Source organism: Phyllobates terribilis, unplaced genomic scaffold (genome assembly GCF_046119375.1).
Source record: "Phyllobates terribilis strain yellow unplaced genomic scaffold, ASM4611937v1 Scaffold_10__3_contigs__length_209671492, whole genome shotgun sequence".
NCBI classification, from domain to species: Eukaryota; Metazoa; Chordata; class Amphibia; order Anura; family Dendrobatidae; genus Phyllobates; species Phyllobates terribilis.
The window spans coordinates 185026298-185048391 of record NW_027362770.1 but is presented as its reverse complement, the minus strand read 5'-3'; the positions used below and the strand labels follow the sequence as shown (position 1 = coordinate 185048391).

The following is a 22094-nucleotide window of genomic DNA, read 5'->3' as shown; positions in this document are numbered from 1 at the left end:
CTGGTCACATGCCCCTTCCCCTGTCCATGACGCCAATTCTCCCCCCACATCTTCCAAGAAGCGGGTGGTTTTCTTCAGACTTTCCAGCGGCCGCCGTCACCTTAGGTGACCTCTACATACTGGGAAAGGATTCACCATGCAGCTCTACAGTCTGACGCCCTGCTGGGAGCTGTAGTACCACCACCACCAACATTGCTTGGCTTACATTAAGTTGCCTATAATGAGAAGTTTTGCAACTTTCTGCTAACTTTTTCTCACTTTTAATTAACCCCTCCTCCTCTGAAGGGGGCCCAAAGTATTACAGCAGTCAGAAAGTGAAACCTGCGCCCGCCACCGGGCAGGTGACCGGGGCAGACAGACAGACAGCGCTCTGTTCCCAGAATCATCCCCGTCCCCTTCATGACACCACAACACACTCCGGGTAAATGACGGGCGCAGCGCGGAAAACTCCGTCGGCCTCATGGAAAAAGGACAAGTGTTCCCAATGTGCTCGCCGCCAGGACTGATCCCACATTCACTCGCTGACCTTGGCTGCTAAACTCCCCCCCCAGTCCTCTCTAATTATAATTAGCTGGTAATCAGAGAGTCATTATGGATGCCGTGAAACCCCCTCTTGTTCTGCCGCACACTGCTGGGGGGCTCGCAATTCCTTAAAGAAACAGTAACATCCCACAAGAGAGTGGCGCCTGCTCCTTTAAGAATCTTAAACACTTTTTTTTTTTTATCCCTGGAATTATTCCCACCGTGATGGTGGGGGAGTCATAATGGCTGATAACAGGGAGTAATAGATACAGAGCACCTTGCAGTTTTCCTTTACCCCCCTCCCCCCGATAGTTCGATGGTGCTGTGGGGTCTCCTATCTAGGACCCCTGGTCGCCGCTGACTCGCTGCCCCTGTCCCCCGCAGGTGGAGGAGCTGATGATGGCGATGGAGAAGGTGAAGCAGGAGCTGGAGTCCATGAAAGCCAAACTGTCGTCCACGCAGCAGTCGCTGGCCGAGAAGGAGATCCACCTGACGAGCCTCCGGGCCGAGCGCCGCAAACACCTGGAGGAGGTGCTGGAGATGAAGTAAGGACCAGGGGAGGGCTCCGGGGCACCACGCTTGCTGTCAGTGAATACAAACCTCCATCGTCTGCCCCCAATACTTCTTAGGCCTGTTGGATCCAATCCTGACTATTGTGACAGACCCTCAGCTGTGAGAATGTCCTCAATGAGGGTTCATTCACTGACAGCAAGCAGAGATCTAATACTTCATCAGGGACCCCCCATCTTCCATTCCCAACCTCAAGGGGATTACTGATGCCATCATTGTGGTGTTTGATTGGACTTATTGTCTAGTATTCTACTCCAGAGCTGAACTCACTATTCTGCTAACTTCCTATGAATGCAGCTGAATTATGAATGCAGCTCTGTAGCATAAGTGCATTATCACATGACACAGTTGAGACCACTGGCGAGGTCTCCAGCTGAACATTGGGGGTCTCTTAGGTTTACGATCTGATGCTGGAGATGCAGCCCCCCACCCCCACCCCGGACGTTGCCACCATACTTGTCTGATCAGGCTTTACCAGCAGAGGCCGCCGCCCGTCACGGGCACCGCTGATCCCCGCCGGGCATTCCTCCAGGGTAACGAGCGGCTCGAGGAGCAGAGTCCGCCGTCACTGTATAATGTAATCGCATGCGTGGCAAATGAGGCATGAAAAGAGTTGGGCAGCGTGAGGATTCGGGAGACCGCCGGCCCGGAGAGGAAAGTGACACTGGGTCAGGATTAATCAGCGGCAAAATAATGGAAAACACAATCCCTAATCCCCCCCCCCCACAAAGAGCCGATTGTGAGGCCCTGAAAGAGCTGGGGGGAGGAGCGGAGCGCAGGTTGTGGGGTAACGCAGTCAGAACGCCGGGGGTTAAGTGCGACACTTCACTCAAGTACCACAACAAAGGCCGAAACCGCAGGTTCCGAGTGCCGTCACTGCCCCCCACATCCGAGCCCCAGAGACTGCTCCGGTATTACTAGTCCCAGGCGTGCCGCACTTCAGGAGCCGGGCCGCGGGACAATCAGTGTATCCACTACTGCTCCCAGACGTTCTCACACAGATCTCTGGGAAATGGACAAATTGGATAAGCCCCGAAGAAAGGTGTGAACTGCGCCCTAACGTGTAGTAATGGACGGGGCAGGACGGTCACTGAGGTGAGGAATCCTGCACAGGCCCAAACCCCAATCACACTGCACAGTACCACTCCTCCTGTATATATACACTGCACAGTACCACTCCTCCTGTCCTGTATATATACACTGCACAGTACCACTCCTCCTGTCCTGTATATATACACTGCACAGTACCACTCCTCCTGTCCTGTATATATACACTGCACAGTACCACTCCTCCTGTCCTGTATGTATACACTGCACAGTACCACTCCTCCTGTATATATACACTGCACAGTACCACTCCTCCTGTATATATACACTGCACAGTACCACTCCTCCTGTATATATACACTGCACAGTACCGCTCCTCCTGTCCTGTATATATACACTGCACAGTACCGCTCCTCCTGTCCTGTATATCTACACTGCACAGTACCACTCCTCCTGTCCTGTATATATACACTGCACAGTACCACTCCTCCTGTATATATACACTGCACAGTACCACTCCTCCTGTCCTGTATATATACACTGCACAGTACCACTCCTCCTGTCCTGTATGTATACACTGCACAGTACCACTCCTCCTGTATATATACACTGCACAGTACCACCCCCTGTATATATACACTGCACAGTACCACTCCTCCTGTATATATACACTGCACAGTACCGCTCCTCCTGTCCTGTATATCTACACTGCACAGTACCACTCCTCCTCTCCTGTATGTATACACTGCACAGTACCACTCCTCCTGTCCTGTATATCTACACTGCACAGTACCACTCCTCCTCTCCTGTATATCTACACTGCACAGTACCACTCCTCCTCTCCTGTATATATACACTGCACAGTACCGCTCCTCCTGTCCTGTATATCTACACTGCACAGTACCACTCCTCCTGTCCTGTATATATACACCGCACAGTACCACTCCTCCTGTATATACACTGTACAGTACCACTCCTTCTGTCCTGTATATATACACTGCACAGTACCACTCCTCCTGTCCTGTATATATACACTGCACAGTACCACTCCTCCTGTATATATACACTGCACAGTACCACTCCTCCTGCCCTGTATATATACACTGCACAGTACCACTCCTCCTGTCCTGTATATCTACACTGCACAGTACCACTCCTCCTGTATATATACACTGCACAGTACCACCCCCTGTATATATACACTGCACAGTACCACTCCTCCTGTCCTGTATATATACAATGCACAGTACCGCTCCTCCTGTCCTGTATATATACACTGCACAGTACCACTCCTCCTGTATATATACACTGCACAGTACCACTCCTCCTGTATATATACACGCTGCACAGTACCACTCCTCCTGTCCTGTATATATACACTGCACAGTACCACTCCTCCTGTCCTGTATATATACACCGCACAGTACCACTCCTCCTGTATATATACACTGCACAGTACCACTCCTCCTGTATATACACTGTACAGTACCACTCCTCCTGTCCTGTATATATACACTGCACAGTACCAATCCTCCTGTCCTGTATATATACACTGCACAGTACCAGTCCTCCTGTATATATACACTGCACAGTACCACCCCCTGTATATATACACTGCACAGTACCACTCCTCCTGTCCTGTATATATACACTGCACAGTACCAGTCCTCCTGTATATATACACTGCACAGTACCACTCCTCCTGTCCTGTATATATACACTGCACGGTACCACTCCTCCTCTCCTGTATATATACACTGCACAGTACCATTCCTCCTGTCCTGTATATATACGCTGCACATTGCCACTCTTCCTGTCCTGTATATATACACTGCACAGCACCACTCCTCCTGTCCTGTATATATACACTGCACAGTACCACTCCTCCTGTCCTGTATATATACACTGCACAGTACCACTCCTCCTGTCCTGTATATATACACTGCACAGCACCACTCCTCCTGTCCTGTATATATACACTGCACAGTACCACTCCTCCTGTCCTGTATATATACACTGCACAGTACCACTCCTCCTGTCCTGTATATATACACTGCACAGTACCACTCCTCCTGTCCTGTATATATACACTGCACAGTACCACTCCTCCTGTCCTGTATATATACACTGCACAGCACCACTCCTCCTGTCCTGTATATATACACTGCACAGTACCACTCCTCCTGTCCTGTATATATACACTGCACAGTACCACTCCTCCTGTCCTGTATATATACACTGCACAGTACCACTCCTCCTGTCCTGTATATATACACTACACAGCACCACTCCTCCTGTCCTGTATATATACACTGCACAGTACCACTCCTCCTGTCCTGTATATATACACTGCACAGTACCACTCCTCCTGTCCTGTATATATACACTGCACGGTACCACTCCTCCTGTCCTGTATATATACACTGCACAGTACCACTCCTCCTGTCCTGTATATATACACTGCACAGTACCACTCCTCCTGTCCTGTATATATACACTGCACGGTACCACTCCTCCTGTCCTGTATATATACACTGCACAGTACCACTCCTCCTGTATATATACACTGCACAGTACCACTCCTCCTGTCCTGTATATATACACTGCACAGCACCACTCCTCCTGTCCTGTATATATACACTGCACAGTACCACTCCTCCTGTCCTGTATATATACACTGCACAGTACCGCTCCTCCTGTCCTGTATATCCTGTATACTCGTTCTCCGTTCCTCCGTATATTAGTAGGTCTTACAGTTGGAGCAGACCTTTGTTCCCGGCAGTACCCATGTGGTGATACAGTCGGCACAGTGCCCCTCTTCCCGCCTGGTTTGGGGGTCGCTCCGTTGGGGGCTGAGGATTAATGTAATGGAGTCCCGACCACTGAAGTGTCCCTTTCTGGCTGTGTCAGTTCTGGAATGCAGGAGGGGCAGTGATGTGATATGGGGGTCTCCCTGGGAGGAGGGGTGGTCCGGTCTGTCAGACTGGCAGTCAGGTGGTCATTACCTGCCAGACACGGTCACTTATTGGGGTAGACTGCAGGATCAGCAAAGTGTTATAAAGGCAGAGGCCTTGGATCTGGGGGGTCCACTGGGCCCTGAACCGGAGTTGCACTTTCCCCTCCCAAAACTGTGCGTATTATGTAACCAGATGGTAGATCATTTATAACCTCTCTGCCTCAGCAGAACAGAGTATTTCAGGAGGTGTGTGGCCATGTATCCTGTGAGCTGATGTCCTCGGCCTGTGGCCCCAGCTGTGATTTCCTGGTGGTGAACTTGTTTTCGCCACTTATCATCACCTCCAGACCCCACTTAACATAGTTTATTTTACACCCTGCGTTTGCAGCCTGTCTGCCCCTCCCCCGCCATGTGTTACACCCACCCCCCACAACCACCACCACCACAGGATACTTTTATTTTCTCTGTCTATATCTGGCAGAGCTACCTGACAACTAGTATGGCCGCCATTATTACACCACTTAGTTTTCATCCTGCATATAGAGTTCTCTCTGGAAGATGCTGAGCTCTATCTTTTTTATGATGTGGCCTCTGGGGGGCGCCGTGTGGTGCTTCCGATGTCCTCACCTCTCTGTGTCTCTCCTCACAGGCAGGAAGCTCTGCTCGCCGCCATCAGCGAGAAAGATGCCAACATCGCGCTGCTGGAGCTGTCTTCATCCCGTAAGAAGAAGACGCAGGAGGAGGTGGCGTCGCTGAAGAGGGAGAAGGACCGACTGGTGCAGCAGCTCAAGCAGCAGGTGAGCGAGCGGGACCGAGAAAGGGTCTTCTAGGGTCTCTAGTGACATCCAGAGCTACACGTAGAGAGAGCGGTGCATTGTGGGAGCTCAGGGGTCAGTACATAGAGCGGTGCATAATGGGCATTCTCGTGTCAGTACAGAGAGCAGTGCATTGTGGGAGCTCACGTGTCAATACAGAGAGCTGTGCATTGTCTGAGCTCCGGTGTCAGTACAGAGAGCGGTGCATCGCCTGAGCTCCGGTGTCAGTACAGAGAGCGGTGCATCGTCTGAGCTCTGGTGTCAGTACACGGAGCAGTGCATCGTCTGAGCTCTGGTGTCAGTACAGAGAGCGGTGCATCGTCTGAGCTCAGGTGTCAGTACAGAGAGCGGTGCATCGTCTGAGCTCTGGTGTCAGTACAGAGCGCGGTGCATCGTCTGAGCTCCGGTGTCAGTACAGAGAGTGGTGCATTGTCTGAGCTCTGGTGTCAGTACAGAGAGCGGTGCATCGTCTGAGCTCCGGTGTCAGTACAGAGAGCGGTGCATCGTCTGAGCTCCGGTGTCAGTACAGAGAGCGGTGCATCGTCTGAGCTCCGGTGTCAGTACAGAGAGCGGTGCATTGTGGGAGCTCAGTTGTCAGTACAGAGAGCGGTGCATCGTCTGAGCTCTGGTGTCAGTACAGAGAGCGGTGCATCGTCTGAGCTCTGGTGTCAGTACAGAGAGCGGTGCATCGTCTGAGCTCTGGTGTCAGTACAGAGAGCGGTGCATCGTCTGAGCTCTGGTGTCAGTACAGAGAGCGGTGCATCGTCTGAGCTCTGGTGTCAGTACAGAGAGCGGTGCATCGTCTGAGCTCTGGTGTCAGTACAGAGAGCGGTGCATCGTCTGAGCTCTGGTGTCAGTACAGAGAGCGGTGCATCGTCTGAGCTCTGGTGTCAGTACAGAGAGCGGTGCATCGTCTGAGCTCTGGTGTCAGTACAGAGAGCGGTGCATCGTCTGAGCTCTGGTGTCAGTACAGAGAGCGGTGCATCGTCTGAGCTCTGGTGTCAGTACAGAGAGCGGTGCATCGTCTGAGCTCTGGTGTCAGTACAGAGAGCGGTGCATCGTCTGAGCTCTGGTGTCAGTACAGAGAGCGGTGCATCGTCTGAGCTCTGGTGTCAGTACAGAGAGCGGTGCATCGTCTGAGCTCTGGTGTCAGTACAGAGAGCGGTGCATCGTCTGAGCTCTGGTGTCAGTACAGAGAGCGGTGCATCGTCTGAGCTCTGGTGTCAGTACAGAGAGCGGTGCATATTCTGAGCTCTGGTGTCAGTACAGAGAGCGGTGCATCGTCTGAGCTCTGGTGTCAGTACAGAGCGGTGCATCGTCTGAGCTCTGGTGTCAGTACAGAGAGCGGTGCATCGTCTGAGCTCTGGTGTCAGTACAGAGAGCGGTGCATCGTCTGAGCTCTGGTGTCAGTACAGAGAGCGGTGCATCGTCTGAGCTCTGGTGTCAGTACAGAGAGCGGTGCATCGTCTGAGCTCTGGTGTCAGTACAGAGAGCGGTGCATCGTCTGAGCTCTGGTGTCAGTACAGAGAGCGGTGCATCGTCTGAGCTCTGGTGTCAGTACAGAGAGCGGTGCATCGTCTGAGCTCTGGTGTCAGTACAGAGAGCGGTGCATCGTCTGAGCTCTGGTGTCAGTACAGAGAGCGGTGCAACGTCTGAGCTCTGGTGTCAGTACAGAGAGCGGTGCATCGTCTGAGCTCTGGTGTCAGTACAGAGAGCGGTGCATCGTCTGAGCTCTGGTGTCAGTACAGAGAGCGGTGCATCGTCTGAGCTACGGTGTCAGTACAGAGAGCGGTGCATCGTCTGAGCTCCGGTGTCAGTACAGAGCGCGGTGCATCGTCTGAGCTCTGGTGTCAGTACAGAGTGCGGTGCATCGTCTGAGCTCTGGTGTCAGTACAGAGTGCGGTGCATCGTCTGAGCTCTGGTGTCAGTACAGAGAGCGGTGCATCGTCTGAGCTCTGGTGTCAGTACAGAGAGCGGTGCATCGTCTGAGCTCTGGTGTCAGTACAGAGAGCGGTGCATCGTCTGAGCTCTGGTTACAGTACAGAGAGCGATGCATCTTCTGAGCTCTGGTGTCAGTACAGAGAGCGATGCATCTTCTGAGCTCTGGTGTCAGTACAGAGAGCGATGCATCTTCTGAGCTCAGGTGACAGTACAGAGAGCGGTGCATCGTCTGAGCTCCGGTGTCAGTACAGAGAGCGGTGCATCGTCTGAGCTCCGGTGTCCGTACAGAGAGCGATGCATCGTCTGAGCTCCGGTGTCAGTACAGAGAGCGGTGCATCTTCTGAGCTCAGGTGACAGTACAGAGAGCGGTGCATCGTCTGAGCTCCGGTGTCAGTACAGAGAGCGGTGCATCGTCTGAGCTCTGGTGTCAGTACAGAGAGCGGTGCATCGTCTGAGCTCCGGTGTCAGTACAGAGAGCGATGTCAGTACAGAGAGCGGTGCATCTTCTGAGCTCAGGTGACAGTACAGAGAGCGGTGCATCGTCTGAGCTCCGGTGTCAGTACAGAGAGTGGTGCATCGTCTGAGCTCTGGTGACAGTACAGAGAGCGGTGCATCGTCTGAGCTCCGGTGTCAGTACAGAGAGCGGTGCATCGTCTGAGCTCCGGTGTCCGTACAGAGAGCGATGTCAGTACAGAGAGCGGTGCATTGTGGGAGCCCAGGTGTCAGTACAGGAATTTCCCAGACTGTATATAATTGTAATGAACACTCAGACGTGAGAAGCGCGAGGTCTGCATCGCATACTCGGACTCTTTTTAGTGGTTCAGTGACAGGAAGCAGAGTACTGAGAAGGGAATCATTTTACCATAACGTGCATTTGAAGCTGCAGAGCTTTATTCACATTGCAGCATTATCGTCACCGCCACTACCCCTTTCCTGGCAGGGTGTCCGCAGCCCCCAAGGGGGGGGGGTATAAATCAGGGCCCCGGCCTGCGACTTTATGATTTGATGATGGGTGTGATAGTCTGCAGACAGGATGACATCAGATGGAAACGCTGCCAGCGAAGGGGAAAAATCCATCTGCCCTGTAACATGTCGCGTATATACGGCATACGAGCTATGCCTACAACTGTGCCGGAGACGTGGTCCTCCCTTCCTATATGGTACATTCCGCCAGAGCCAATGTTGTGTCACCATAAGGACACGTGGGCCGGACCATCGGCACTGTCTGGAGAGGGGTGACAACCTGTCACAGCCACCGCAGACCCTGGAAAGATTCACATTTTCCTGTCGTGAATCCCAGATGAATCGATGGTGGACGCAGGACTCCCACCCTCCTGTCTGACGGCCAGGATCTCTGCCACCTGCTGCTTGGCCCCTGTCTCTGAGCCGCGGTGTCGCCTAGTACTGATCCCGATGAGGGAACCGAGACCTCAGCAACTCCTCCTGTCATAGTAAAGTGCCCCATGCATGGCAGCTGATTCCTCTGGTGAATACAAGATGGCGGCTGCAGGGTAGGACTTTAAGGAATGTTCTGGAATGTGGCGCCCGATGGGTCGTAATTGTCAGCTCCTCAGCCCGCTGACCCCGCTACCCGGCAACTCCGCTGTCCAGTAACACTCAGGACGACATTCTTCCATCAAGACGTAAAACAGAATAAATAATCTGGAAAGTTACATAATATCACAGGAATGAAGGGAGTCAGCGGCACCCTTAAAGGGACGGTGACAGGATTGCTGACACTGCCAGTTCACTACCTGCAACGCCCACTACAGGGTCCCGCTCACACCATCCATCACATCGTCTTCTGCTTGTCAGCCGACGTCTCCCCCAGAATAACCAAGATTCTTCACTGCGGGGAAAGCAAACAACGTCTCGTGATGACACCGGCGAGGCGCCTGTATGTCCCCACATCATAGAGACTGTCATGGGGGCACAACTCCCACTGCTATATGTACATCCTGTATACTCCAGAGCTGCACTCACTATTCTGCTGGTGGAGTCACTGTGTACATACATTACATTACTGATCCTGAGTTACCTCCTGTATTATACTCCAGAGCTGCACTCACTATTCTGCTGGTGCAGTCACTGTGTACATACATTACATTACTGATCCTGTTCTGATCCTGAGTTACCTCCTGTATTATACTCCAGAGCTGCACTCACTATTCTGCTGGTGCAGTCATTGTGTGCATACATTACATTACTGATCCTGTACTGATCCTGTGTTACATCCTGTATTACATCCTGTATTATACCCCAGAGCTGCACTCACTATTCTGCTGGTGCAGTCACTTTGTACATACATTACATTACTGATCCTGAGTTACCTCCTGTATTATACTCCAGAGCTGCACTCACTATTCTGCTGGTGCAGTCACTGTGTACATACATTACATTACTGATCCTGTACTGACCCTGAGTTACATCCTGTATTATACTCCAGAGCTGCACTCACTATTCTGCTGGTGCAGTCACTGTGTACATACATTACATCACTGATCCTGTACTGATCCTGAGTGACATCCTGTATTATACTCGAGAGCTGCACTCACTATTCTGCTGGTGCAGTCACTGTGTACATACATTACATTACTGATCCTGAGTGACATCCTGTATTATATCCTGTATTGTACTCCAGAGCTGCACTCACTATTCTGCTGGTGGAGTAATGTATGTACACAGTGACTGCACCAGCAGAATAGTGACTGCAGCTCTGGGTTATAATTCTCCATTGCCCTCTTACCACCTTGTCTTTGTGATGCCCCCTGTTCTTGCCCCCGCTGCCTCTTGCCTCTGTGCCGCCCCCTGTTCTTTCCCCCCGCCGCCCTCTTACCGCGTTGTCTCTGTGCCGCCCCCTGTTCTTGCCCCCGCCGCTCTCTGTTATTGCCCCACTGCCTCTTACCTCCTTGCCTCTGTACCGCCCCCTGTTCTTGCCCCTGCCGCCCCCTTTTCTTACCCCACTGCCTCTTACCGCCTTGTCTCTGTGCCGCCCCCTGTTCTTTCCCCCCGCCGCCCTCTTACCGCGTTGTCTCTGTGCCGCTCCCTGTTCTTGCCCCTGCCGCCCCCTTTTCTTACCCCGCTGCCTCTTACCGCCTTGTCTCTGTGCCGCTCCCTGTTCTTGCCCCTGCCGCCCCCTTTTCTTACCCCACTGCCTCTTACCGCCTTGTCTCTGTGCCGCTCCCTGTTCTTGCCCCGCTGCCTCTTACCGCCTTGTCTGTGCCGCCCCCTGTTCTTGCCCCGCTGCCTCTTACCGCCCTGTCTCTGTGCCGCTCCCTGTTCTTGCCCCTGCCACCCCCTTTTCTTGCCCCGCTGCCTCTTACCGCCTTGTCTTTGTGTCGCCCTCTGTTCTTGCCCCGCTGCCTCTTACCACCTTGTCTCTGTGTCGCTCCCTGTTCTTGCCCCGCTGCCTCTTACCACCTTGTCTCTGTGTCGCCCCCTGTTCTTGCCCCGCTGCCTCTTACCGCCTTGTCTGTGTCGCCCCCTGTTCTTGCCCCGCTGCCTCTTACCGCCTTGTCTCTGTGTCGCCCCCTGTTCTTGCCCCGCTGCCTCTTACCACCTTGTCTCTGTGTCGCCCCCTGTTCTTGCCCCGCTGCCTCTTACCGCCTTGTCTCTGTGCCGCCCCCTGTTCTTGCCCCGCTGCCTCTTACCGCCTTGTCTCTGTGTCGCCCCCTGTTCTTGCCCCGCTGCCTCTTACCGCCTTGTCTCTGTGCCGCCCCCTGTTCTTGCCCCGCTGCCTCTTACCGCCTTGTCTGTCGCCCCCTGTTCTTGCCCCGCTGCCTCTTACCGCCTTGTCTGTCGCTCCCTGTTCTTGCCCCGCTGCCTCTTACCGCCTTGTCTGTCGCCCCCTGTTCTTGCCCCGCTGCCTCTTACCGCCTTCTCTGTGCTGCCCCCCTGTTCTTGCCCCGCTGCCTCTTACCGCCTTGTCTCTGTGTCGCCCCCTGTTCTTGCCCCGCTGCCTCTTACCGCCTTGTCTTTGTCGCCCCCTGTTCTTGCCCCGCTGCCTCTTACCGCCTTGTCTGTGTCGCCCCCTGTTCTTGCCCCGCTGCCTCTTACCACCTTGTCTCTGTGTCGCCCCCTGTTCTTGCCCCGCTGCCTCTTACCGCCTTGTCTCTGTGTCGCTCTCTGTTCTTGCCCCGCTGCCTCTTACCACCTTGTCTCTGTGTCGCCCCCTGTTCTTGCCCCGCTGCCTCTTACCACCTTGTCTCTGTGTCGCCCCCTGTTCTTGCCCCGCTGCCTCTTACCGCCTTGTCTCTGTGTCGCTCCCTGTTCTTGCCCCGCTGCCTCTTACCGCCTTGTCTCTGTGTCGCCCCCTGTTCTTGCCCCGCTGCCTCTTACCGCCTTGTCTCTGTGTCGCCCCCTGTTCTTGCCCCGCTGCCTCTTACCGCCTTGTCTCTGTGTCGCCCCCTGTTCTTGCCCCGCTGCCTCTTACCGCCTTGTCTCTGTGTCGCCCCCTGTTCTTGCCCCGCTGCCTCTTACCGCCTTGTCTCTGTGTCGCCCCCTGTTCTTGCCCCGCTGCCTCTTACCGCCTTGTCTGTGTCGCCCCCTGTTCTTGCCCCGCTGCCTCTTACCGCCTTGTCTCTGTGTCGCCCCCTGTTCTTGCCCCGCTGCCTCTTACCGCCTTGTCTCTGTGCCGCCCCCTGTTCTTGCCCCGCTGCCTCTTACCGCCTTGTCTCTGTGTCGCCCCCTGTTCTTGCCCCGCTGCCTCTTACCGCCTTGTCTCTGTGCCGCCCCCTGTTCTTGCCCCGCTGCCTCTTACCGCCTTGTCTCTGTGCCGCCCCCTGTTCTTGCCCCGCTGCCTCTTACCGCCTTGTCTCTGTGCCGCCCCCTGTTCTTGCCCCGCTGCCTCTTACCACCTTGTCTCTGTGCCGCCCCCTGTTCTTGCCCCGCTGCCTCTTACCACCTTGTCTGTGTCACCCCCATCCTTCTCTTCTTGGGAACACTGTTTCCTGTTTTCGGTGACGCCTCCTCGTGTCGGTGACTTTCAGCCCAAGTTGAAATAGTTTGTCCTGTGAGTAATATTTATCTGCCCCCGGGGGTCCCATTGCTGTCAGCCGCCCCCCTGAGTGCGGCACATCTGTGCGAGTTCTACTCTGATGTCCCACGTATGTATTCAGCTGTTACCCCTTGTCCTTGTTGTGGCTGGGTGACCCCCTCATGTTATTTATGGGGGGGTTATTGTAGGACGAGATGCTCTCACTGATAGCTGCGCTGTTAACCCTTCACTGTAGATGTCCGGGATCAGGTGTGCGCTGCCCCCTTGTGCCCCACGTCAGATGTGCTTGCATGGCGGCAATATTGGCCCGGCCGTCACCCAGCTTTCCCAGGACCGGATATCGCTATTAAACCTTTCTCTTTCCATCCAGTTTTTAATCTTTTTCTCTCTGATCGCAGACGCAGAACAGGATGAAACTGATGGCGGACAACTACGAAGCGGACCACCTGAAGACGTCCGCCCAGTCCAACCAAACCAACCACAAGCCCTCCCCCGATCAGGTAGGATGCCCCGGGGCAACCCGGTATTGGTATTGTTCCCCCCTCCCCCTATACCAGGACAGAACGGTGGCGCCGTGCAGTCACATGACTCGTATATAGGGGTACACCGCGCCGTGTGACTTCACCGCCCGGCAGCTTATGGGTTGAGTGCTCGCTGAGCTCCTTCTCTTCCCATTTTCAGCTAAGTTTCCCCCAAAAATGAGCAATCTGCATCCAGTCAGATTGGGGGTAATCCCGCATTGGCCTTTAGGGGGGCACAAAATTACTTGTGAGCTGATTGAACGGTGAGATCTGTCAGATCAGATTGGTGTGTGTAATATTACCTCTGTTACTAACCCGGTGTTTGTTTCGTCCCTCATGCTGCTCTGACGCCTCTTCTACCCTCATCCGCCCCCTAGGATGATGAGGAGGGTATTTGGGCATAACCAATGAGATGATTAGGTCAGCCATTTTGTTCAGAACGGTGAGAATTCGCTTTGGCTTTGTCCCAGGATCTGTCGTCTCTTGCATGTCTGTCTGCATGCGTGGCCAGTGCTGTGCTCCCCCTCCTGCCCCGGGCACGTGCCCACCGCCCTCATCCTCCTCGCCGCCTTGAGCGCTGGCTCGTGCAGTCTCATCCACAATGTCGTGATCTGGTCATTCATCTACCTCCATCATTAATGTACTGCTGACTTTGGCCATTAGGGGCACTGTTCTGTAGACCTCCTATAGACAGTGAACATCGGTGGCATAATCGCCCAGACCTGAACGCTCAGGACAGACGACCATCAATGTCGGATTAAATCCCCCCCCAAAAAAGGGGAAAAAAAACGAAATCTTATTCCCCACCCCCCCAAAATTACATCATGACAGTGATGCTTTGTTCTTGCCACCCGTGAGCTGAAAGGTGAAGGGGTTAATCAGGATTTAATCCCGCTTTTCTGGGGGGTTTATCCTCCCTCCTCTCACTGTTGTCGGAGAGATTCACGGAGCATGTAATTATCGGAATGCCGAGGACCCCCAGCCCAGCCCCCCCACCTGTGATGTCTATGGGAACCACATAGCTGCCGCCTGTTCAGGCATCGAGCCCCTCGCTAACCCTCTCCCGGCCGGCAGCCAGTGCTCCGCTCCGCACCTAAAGTACTCCAGTAAAGCATAGTGTAACGAACCCTCTGCTGTGAAACGCAGCAGCACATATCCCCCCACCTCCCCCACATGCTGGTAGATTTATCTGCGCTGACACATTGTACCAGACTGCTATCATCTGTGCTGGACACAGATTGCTGTGGGGAGAAACTATTAGGTTTATAAGTGAGACGGCAAGCGGAGAGGAAACGCAGAGACGAGAAGAAAGCGCCGAACTCCTCACTGTCCCCCCAGCGTCGGTGCCCTTCCTCCACTGTCGGTGCCCTTCTTTCTCCCCCTCTCACCCTCCCCCCAGTGTCGGTGCCCTTCTCACCCTCCCCCCAGTGTCGGTGCCCTTCTCACCCTCCCCCCAGTGTCTGTGCCCTTCTCACCCTCCCCCCAGTGTCTGTGCCCTTCTCACCCTCCCCCCAGTGTCGGTGCCCTTCTCACCATCCCCCCAGTGTCGGTGCCCTTCTTCCCCCTTATCTGAGACCCTGGAGTGGTGCAGGGTGTGATGTTAAGTGTCGGCCATTGTCCTTATCATGTAGCCGGTGATTCCTCCGGTCCCGGCTCCCGGCACATTCCTGCCCACAGACGACATCTCGCAGGCAACTAAATATTTGGTTTCCTGGCAACGGCCGGCTGTGAGGGGCGTGGGCCCCCATATGGTGGCGGATCCTGGGCCCCCATATGGTGGCGGATCCGGGGCCCCGTATACAGATATAAGGTCTTCTGGCTTTCTAGTAATTGGCATCAGTGGCCTGATCACCCGCAGGATTCTGGGTAAGGAGGAGCGCGGTGACCCCAGAGGAGCGCAGTGACCCCAGAGGAGCGCAGTGACCCCGGAGGAGCGCGGCTGCCATAGACAACAATGCTTACAGTGAGGTTTCCGGGCCCCCGGCCCGTGTGCCGCCTGTTAGTTTTGGCTGCGCTGATGATGTCGTCTCATTAATTTGCGCAGCAGAAGACAATGGTGCATACACGGGACACTGTGTGCAGCGGGGGCCGCCGCGGCCCCTCCAGGGGGATCGTGCTCAGATCTCGTCCGCGGCTCAGTGTGAGGTGAAGCTGGCGGCACTTCTGAGGATCCGCACAGACACTTGGCGCGATCTCAGGGCGTCCGAGCAGCGTCTTGGATGGTCTCTTCCTCTTCACTGTCCCAAAATGCAGCCCCCTCAACCTGCAAGAGTGAACACGTCCCCCCTCATGTAGTGTTAACCCTGTGATTGCTGCACATGCATGGCGGATCAGTAGGCACGGCTGCGGGCAGAGGTCACCTGACATCACGTCCATGGGTTTGCACCGTTTGTCCTGGGGATATCAATTGTTTTATAAAATAAAGGTTAGCAACATTTTCTGCTTGTTGTTAGTGAATAGAAAGGCCAAAAGCAACCATTACTAATGAAACCACCTTACTTTACACTGCAGGCTGCATTTAGGAATGCAAAATTGAAAAAAAAAATGTATGCACAGTGACTGTCTCCAAAACTGCTGCTCATCTCTTCGTCGACCTGCCCCTTCTTCATCGGCCCCGCTGTGCACGGCACTGTCACCAGGGGCCCCGCACAATCTGCACCCCCGGCCCCCCTCAGTGTGTACAGGTCCTCGCCGGGTGGGTGACGCTGGCCACCTTTACATGGGGCTGTCAGATCTGCCTTTATATACTGTCCAGTATCCGGACCCCCCAGGGAAGGACGTGCTATAAGTGCCGCCACCTTTTCCCCTTATTCCGGGCCCCTTCTCCTCTTATTCCGGGCCCCTTCTCCCCTTATTCCGGGCCCCTTCTCCCCTTATTCCGGGCCCCTTATTCCGGGCCCCTTTTCCCCTTATTCCGGGCCCCTTCTCCCCTTATTCCGGGCCCCTTCTCCCCTTATTCCGGGCCCCTTATTCCGGGCCCCTTATTCCGGGCCCCTTCTCCCGGGCCCCTTCTCCCGGGCCCCTTATTCCGGGCCCCTTCTCCCCTTATTCCGGGCCCCTTCTCCCCTTATTCCGGGCCCCTTCTCCCCTTATTCCGGGCCCCTTCTCCCCTTATTCCGGGCCCCTTCTCCCCTTATTCCGGGCCCCTTTTCCCCTTATTCCCGGCCCCTTTTCCCCTTATTCCCGGCCCCTTTTCCCCTTATTCCCGGCCCCTTTTCCCCTTATTCCCGGCCCCTTTTCCCCTTATTCCCGGCCCCTTTTCCCCTTATTCCCGGCCCCTTTTCCCCTTATTCCCGGCCCCTTCTCCCCTTATTCCGGGCCCCTTCTCCCCTTATTCCGGGCCCCTTTTCCCCTTATTCCGGGCCCCTTTTCCCCTTATTCCGGGCCCCTTCTCCCCTTATTCCCGGCCCCTTCTCCCCTTATTCCGGGCCCCTTCTCCCCTTATTCCGGGCCCCTTTTCCCCTTATTCCGGGCCCCTTCTCCCCTTATTCCGGGCCCCTTCTCCCCTCTCCGGACCCCGTGTTGGTGGTTTATTTAGTTGATGTTTGACACCTGCAGATCAAAGCTCAGAAGAGCCGACGACTACTGTCCGTAACATCACAAGCAGATGGTGGGACATGAAGTAGTCTTGATGGTGGTCCGGGGGGCCCGCGAGGGATTCTGCATCTCCTGTCAGTTATTCTACTGAAGAACAATACAGCCGCCTCTCCCCAGTAATGGCTGATAACAGAGAGCACTTCAGATAGTTTAAGGATTGGGCATGTGGATACCCAGCTGCCAAATCCTTTGGGGGGGTCCCCATACACGTCCGTGCGGACATTAATGTTACGAGTGCGGTCTCCCCCCCCCCCCCCCGGGCTCTCTCTCTCGTTATTGCCCCTCAGGAGCAGCCCGGGATCCTTTATTCCAGATTTTCCCCTCTGTTTGCTGTCAGTGAATGGGAACGTTCTTGTTGGCCTCTGTGGAGCCGTGGGGACACGTATCACTTGTATGTATCTTACGGCGTCCTTGGCTTTTATCTCTGTCCAGGCTGCTCAGAGGAGTCCCCCGGGAGCTCTGTATCTTCTCGTATCTTTGCAGCGGCTGCTTTATGTCAGAGCTTCTAAATCCACCTTATCCTGTGCTGACAGCCTCTCTGCCGGCGCTGAGACCTGTCACCCGACAGCCGCCTGCATATCTGTGAACGTGACCGCCAGATACGGTCCCCGCCGTCGTGTACACACCCTCCGCCATCGTGTACATCCCCCCACCATCGAGTACATCCCCCCCCCGCCATCGTGTAGATCCCCCCCTCTCCATTGTGTACATTCCCCCCCTCGCCATCATGTACATCCCCCCCGCCATCGTGTACACCCTCCCCGCCATCATGTACATTTCCCCTCCTCACCATCCTATACATCCCCCCCCACCCCTCGCGATCATGTACATTCCACCTCCCCGCCATCGTGAACACCCTCCCCGCCATCATGTACTTTTCCCCTCCTCGCCATCCTGTACATTCTCCCCCCACCATCGTGTACATTCCCCCCTCCTCGCCATCCTATACATTTCCCTCCCCACCCCTCGTGTTCATGTACATTCCCCCCTCACCATCCTATACATTTCCCTCCCCACCCCTCGTGTTCATGTACATTCCCCCCCCTCACCATCCTGTACATTCCCCCCCACCCCTTGCGATCATGTACATCCCCCCCGCCATCGTGTACACCCTCCCCGCCATCATGTACTTTTCTCCTCCTCGCCATCCTATACATTTCCCCCCTCACCCCTCGTGATCATGTACATCCCCCCCCGCCATCCTGTACATTCCCCCCACCCCTCACGATCCTGTACATTCCCCCCTCCTCGCCATCCTATACATTTCCCACCCCACCCCTCGTGTTCATGTACATCCCCCCCCTCACCATCCTGTACATTCCCCCCCACCCCTTACGATCATGTACACCCCCCGCCATCGTGTACACCCTCCCCGCCATCATGTACTTTTCTCCTCCTCGCCATCCTGTACATTTCCCCCCTCACCCCTCGTGACCATGTACATCCCCCCCGCCATCCTGTACATTCCCCCCCATTGCGTACATTCCCCCCTCCTCGCCATCCTATACATTTCCCACCCCACCCCTCGTGTTCATGTACATTCCCCCCCTCACCATCCTGTACATTCCCCCCCACCCCTTACGATCATGTACACCCCCCCCACCATCATGTACTTTTCCCCTCCTCGCCATCCTGTACATTCCCCCCCACCCCTCGTGATCATGTACACCCCCCCTCCGCCATCCTGTACATTCCCCCCACGCCTCACGATCCTGTACATTCCCCCCCATCGCGTACATTCCCCCCTCCTCTCCATCCTATACATTTCCCACCCCACCCCTCGTGTTCATGTACATTCCCCCCCTCACCATCCTGTACATTCTCCCCCCCACCCCTCGTGATCATGTACATTCCCCCGCCATCCTGTACATTCTCCCCCCTCCCCCCACCCCTCGTGATCATGTACATTCCCCCGCCATCCTGTACATTCTCCCCCCTCCCCCCACCCCTCGTGATCATGTACATTCCCCCGCCATCGTGTGCATCCCCCCTCGCCATCCTGTACATTCTCCCCCCCACCCCTCGTGATCATGTACATTCCCCCCTCACCATCCTGTACATCCCCCCCCCCCACGCCATCGTGTACATTTTCACCCATATCCCCCCGCACCCCACCGCCATCATGTTCATTTCCCCTTATCCACAGTAACTTCCTCTGCCCTCATCACTATGTCATGGAAAGTTCTGCAAACTCTGCATAGACTTTGTGTTTCAAGATCTCTGCTTGCTGTCAGAAAATCCTGACTACTGGCTGCTACTTTGTTACAGATGTTGCTCCTGTTCTGATGATTTGCTACAATGTGTCTGTGCAGGGAAAATATATCCATCCGGACTCCACCTCCACGGACGATCATGGGGGGGGGGGGGGGCGCCTTCAGTGTTTGTGCTTCTCTCCATCTTGCTCCTCTTCTCCGTACACCTTCTCCACCGGTCGGGGAAGTCCTGCCCTGTGATCGGTGGTGGGTGGTCTGCTGTCTTGGAAGACTCCTCACCCTCCTCCATTTCTTCTGTCCTAGATGATTCAGCCCCTCTTAGACCTCAACCAGAATCGCAGCAAACTCAAACTGTATATCGGGCATCTGACTGCTCTGTGCCAGGACAGAGACCCCCAGATCCTGCAAGCGCTTCGCCCGCCCGACTCCTACTACCTGGACGACAACCGGGCAGTATGGGAGCAGAGGCTGCAGAAGATGACGACCGAAGAGGTGAGAGGAAGGAGGCAGCAATGCGACCACTAAACACAGAGACCGATCTACCATCAGTGTAAGAGATCCAGTGTCTGTATACAGGGAGCTCCCCCTAGTGGTGGCTGCAGGCAGGATCTTATCATGTATCTCTGTATATAGGGAGCTCCCCCTAGTGGTGGCTGCAGGCAGGATATTATCATGTATCTCTGTATACAGGGAGCTCCCCCTAGTGGTGGCTGCAGGCAGGATCTTATCATGTATCTCTGTATACAGGGAGCTCCCTCTAGTGGTGGCTGCAGACAGGATCTTATCATGTATCTCTGTATACAGGGAGCTCCCCCTAGTGGTGGCTGCAGGCAGGATCTTATCATGTATCTCTGTATACAGGGAGCTCCCTCTAGTGGTGGCTGCAGACAGAATCTTATCATGTATCTCTGTATACAGGGAGCTCCCCCTAGTGGTGGCTGCAGACAGGATCTTATCATGTATCTCTGTATACAAGGAGCTCCCTCTAGTGGTGGCTGCAGACAGAATCTTATCATGTATCTCTGTATACAGGGAGCTCCCTCTAGTGGTGGCTGCAGACAGGATCTTATCATGTATCTCTGTATACAGGGAGCTCCCTCTAGTGGTGGCTGCAGGCAGGATATTATCATGTATCTCTGTATACAGGGAGCTCCCCCTAGTGGTGGCTGCAGACAGAATCTTATCATGTATCTCTGTATACAGAGAGCTCCCCCTAGTGATGGCTGCAGACAGAATCTTATCATGTATCTCTGTATACAGGGAGCTCCCCCTAGTGGTGGCTGCAGACAGGATCTTATCATGTATCTCTGTATAAAAGGAGCTCCCTCTAGTGGTGGCTGCAGACAGAATCTTATGTATCTCTGTATACAGGGAGCTCCCTCTAGTGGTGGCTGCAGACAGAATCTTATCATGTATCTCTGTATACAGGGAGCTCCCTCTAGTGGTGGCTGCAGACAGGATCTTATCATGTATCTCTGTATACAGGGAGCTCCCTCTAGTGGTGGCTGCAGGTAGGATATTATCATGTATCTCTGTATACAGGGAGCTCCCCCTAGTGGTGGCTGCAGACAGGATCTTATCATGTATCTCTGTATACAGGGAGCTCCCTCTAGTGGTGGCTGCAGACAGGATCTTATCATGTATCTCTGTATACAGGGAGCTCCCCCTAGTGGTGGCTGCAGACAGGATCTGATCATGTATCTCTGTATACAGGGAGCTCCCTCTAGTGGTGGCTGCAGACAGGATCTGATCATGTATCTCTGTATACAGGGAGTTCCCCCTAGTGGTGGCTGCAGGCAGGATCTGATCATGTATCTCTGTATACAGGGAGCTCCCCCTAGTGGTGCCTGCAGGCAGGATCTTCTCATGTATCTCTGTATACAGGGAGCTCCCCCTAGTGGTGGCTGCAGGCAGGATCTTCTCATGTATCTCTGTATACAGGGAGCTCCCCCTAGTGGTGGCTGCAGGCAGGATCTGATCGTGTATCTCTGTATACAGGGAGCTCCCCCTAGTGGTGGCTGCAGGCAGGATCTGATCATGTATCTCTGTATACAGGGAGCTCCCCCTAGTGGTGACTGCAGACAGGATCTGATCATGTATCTCTGTATACAGGGAGCTCCCCCTAGTGGTGGCTGCAGACAGGAGATTATCATGTATCTCTATATACAGGGAGCTCCCTCTAGTGGTGGCTGCAGACAGGATCTTATCATGTATCTCTGTATACAGGGAGCTCCCCCTAGTGGTGGCTGCAGACAGGAGATTATCATGTATCTCTATATACAGGGAGCTCCCTCTAGTGGTGGCTGCAGACAGAATCTTATCATGTATCTCTGTATACAGGGAACTCCCCCTAGTGGTGGCTGCAGACAGAATCTTATAATGTATCTCTGTATACAGGGAGCTCCCCCTAGTGGTGGCTGCAGACAGAATCTTATCATGTATCTCTGTATACAGGGAGCTCCCCCTAGTGGTGGCTGCAGGCAGGATCTGATCATGTATCTCTGTATACAGGGAGCTCCCCCTAGTGGTGACTGCAGACAGAATCTTATCATGTATCTCTGTATACAGGGAGCTCCCCCTAGTGGTGGCTGCAGGCAGGATCTTATCATGTATCTCTGTATACAGGAAGCTCCCCCTAGTGGTGGCTGCAGACAGGAGATTATCATGTATCTCTGTATACAGGGAGCTCCCTCTAGTGGAGGCTGCAGACAGGATCTTATCATGTATCTCTGTATACAGGGAGCTCCCCTAGTGGTGGCTGCAGGCAGGATCTTATCATGTATTTCTGTATACAGGGAGCTCCCTCTAGTGGTGGCTGCAGGCAGGACTTATCATGTATCTCTGTATACAGGGAGCTCCCCCTAGTGGTGGCTGCAGGCAGGATCTTATCATGTATCTCTGTATACAGGGAGCTCC

General features: G+C 54.4%; 1 protein-coding gene across 13 annotated transcripts in view; it reads left to right on the top strand.

The window, feature by feature from the left end:
* ERC1 (ELKS/RAB6-interacting/CAST family member 1) overlaps positions 1 to 22094 on the top strand; it is an 88703-nt gene that overhangs the window by 62068 nt on the left and 4541 nt on the right. For 8 of the 13 annotated variants that reach the window (XR_012250945.1, XM_073650339.1, XM_073650337.1 and 5 more), the window contains 4 exons: positions 907 to 1067; positions 5745 to 5892; positions 13246 to 13347; positions 19482 to 19670. Coding sequence is in view for 12 of the 13 variants with exons in the window: in XM_073650339.1 (XP_073506440.1) it covers positions 907 to 1067; positions 5745 to 5892; positions 13246 to 13347; positions 19482 to 19670 (600 nt within the window). In the remaining variant the exon portion in view is untranslated. Of the gene's footprint in view, positions 1 to 906; positions 1068 to 5744; positions 5893 to 13245; positions 13348 to 13745; positions 13811 to 19481; positions 19671 to 22094 lie in introns of those variants that run through there. The other 5 variants (XM_073650342.1, XM_073650344.1, XM_073650345.1 and 2 more) reach the window with 1 other exon arrangement.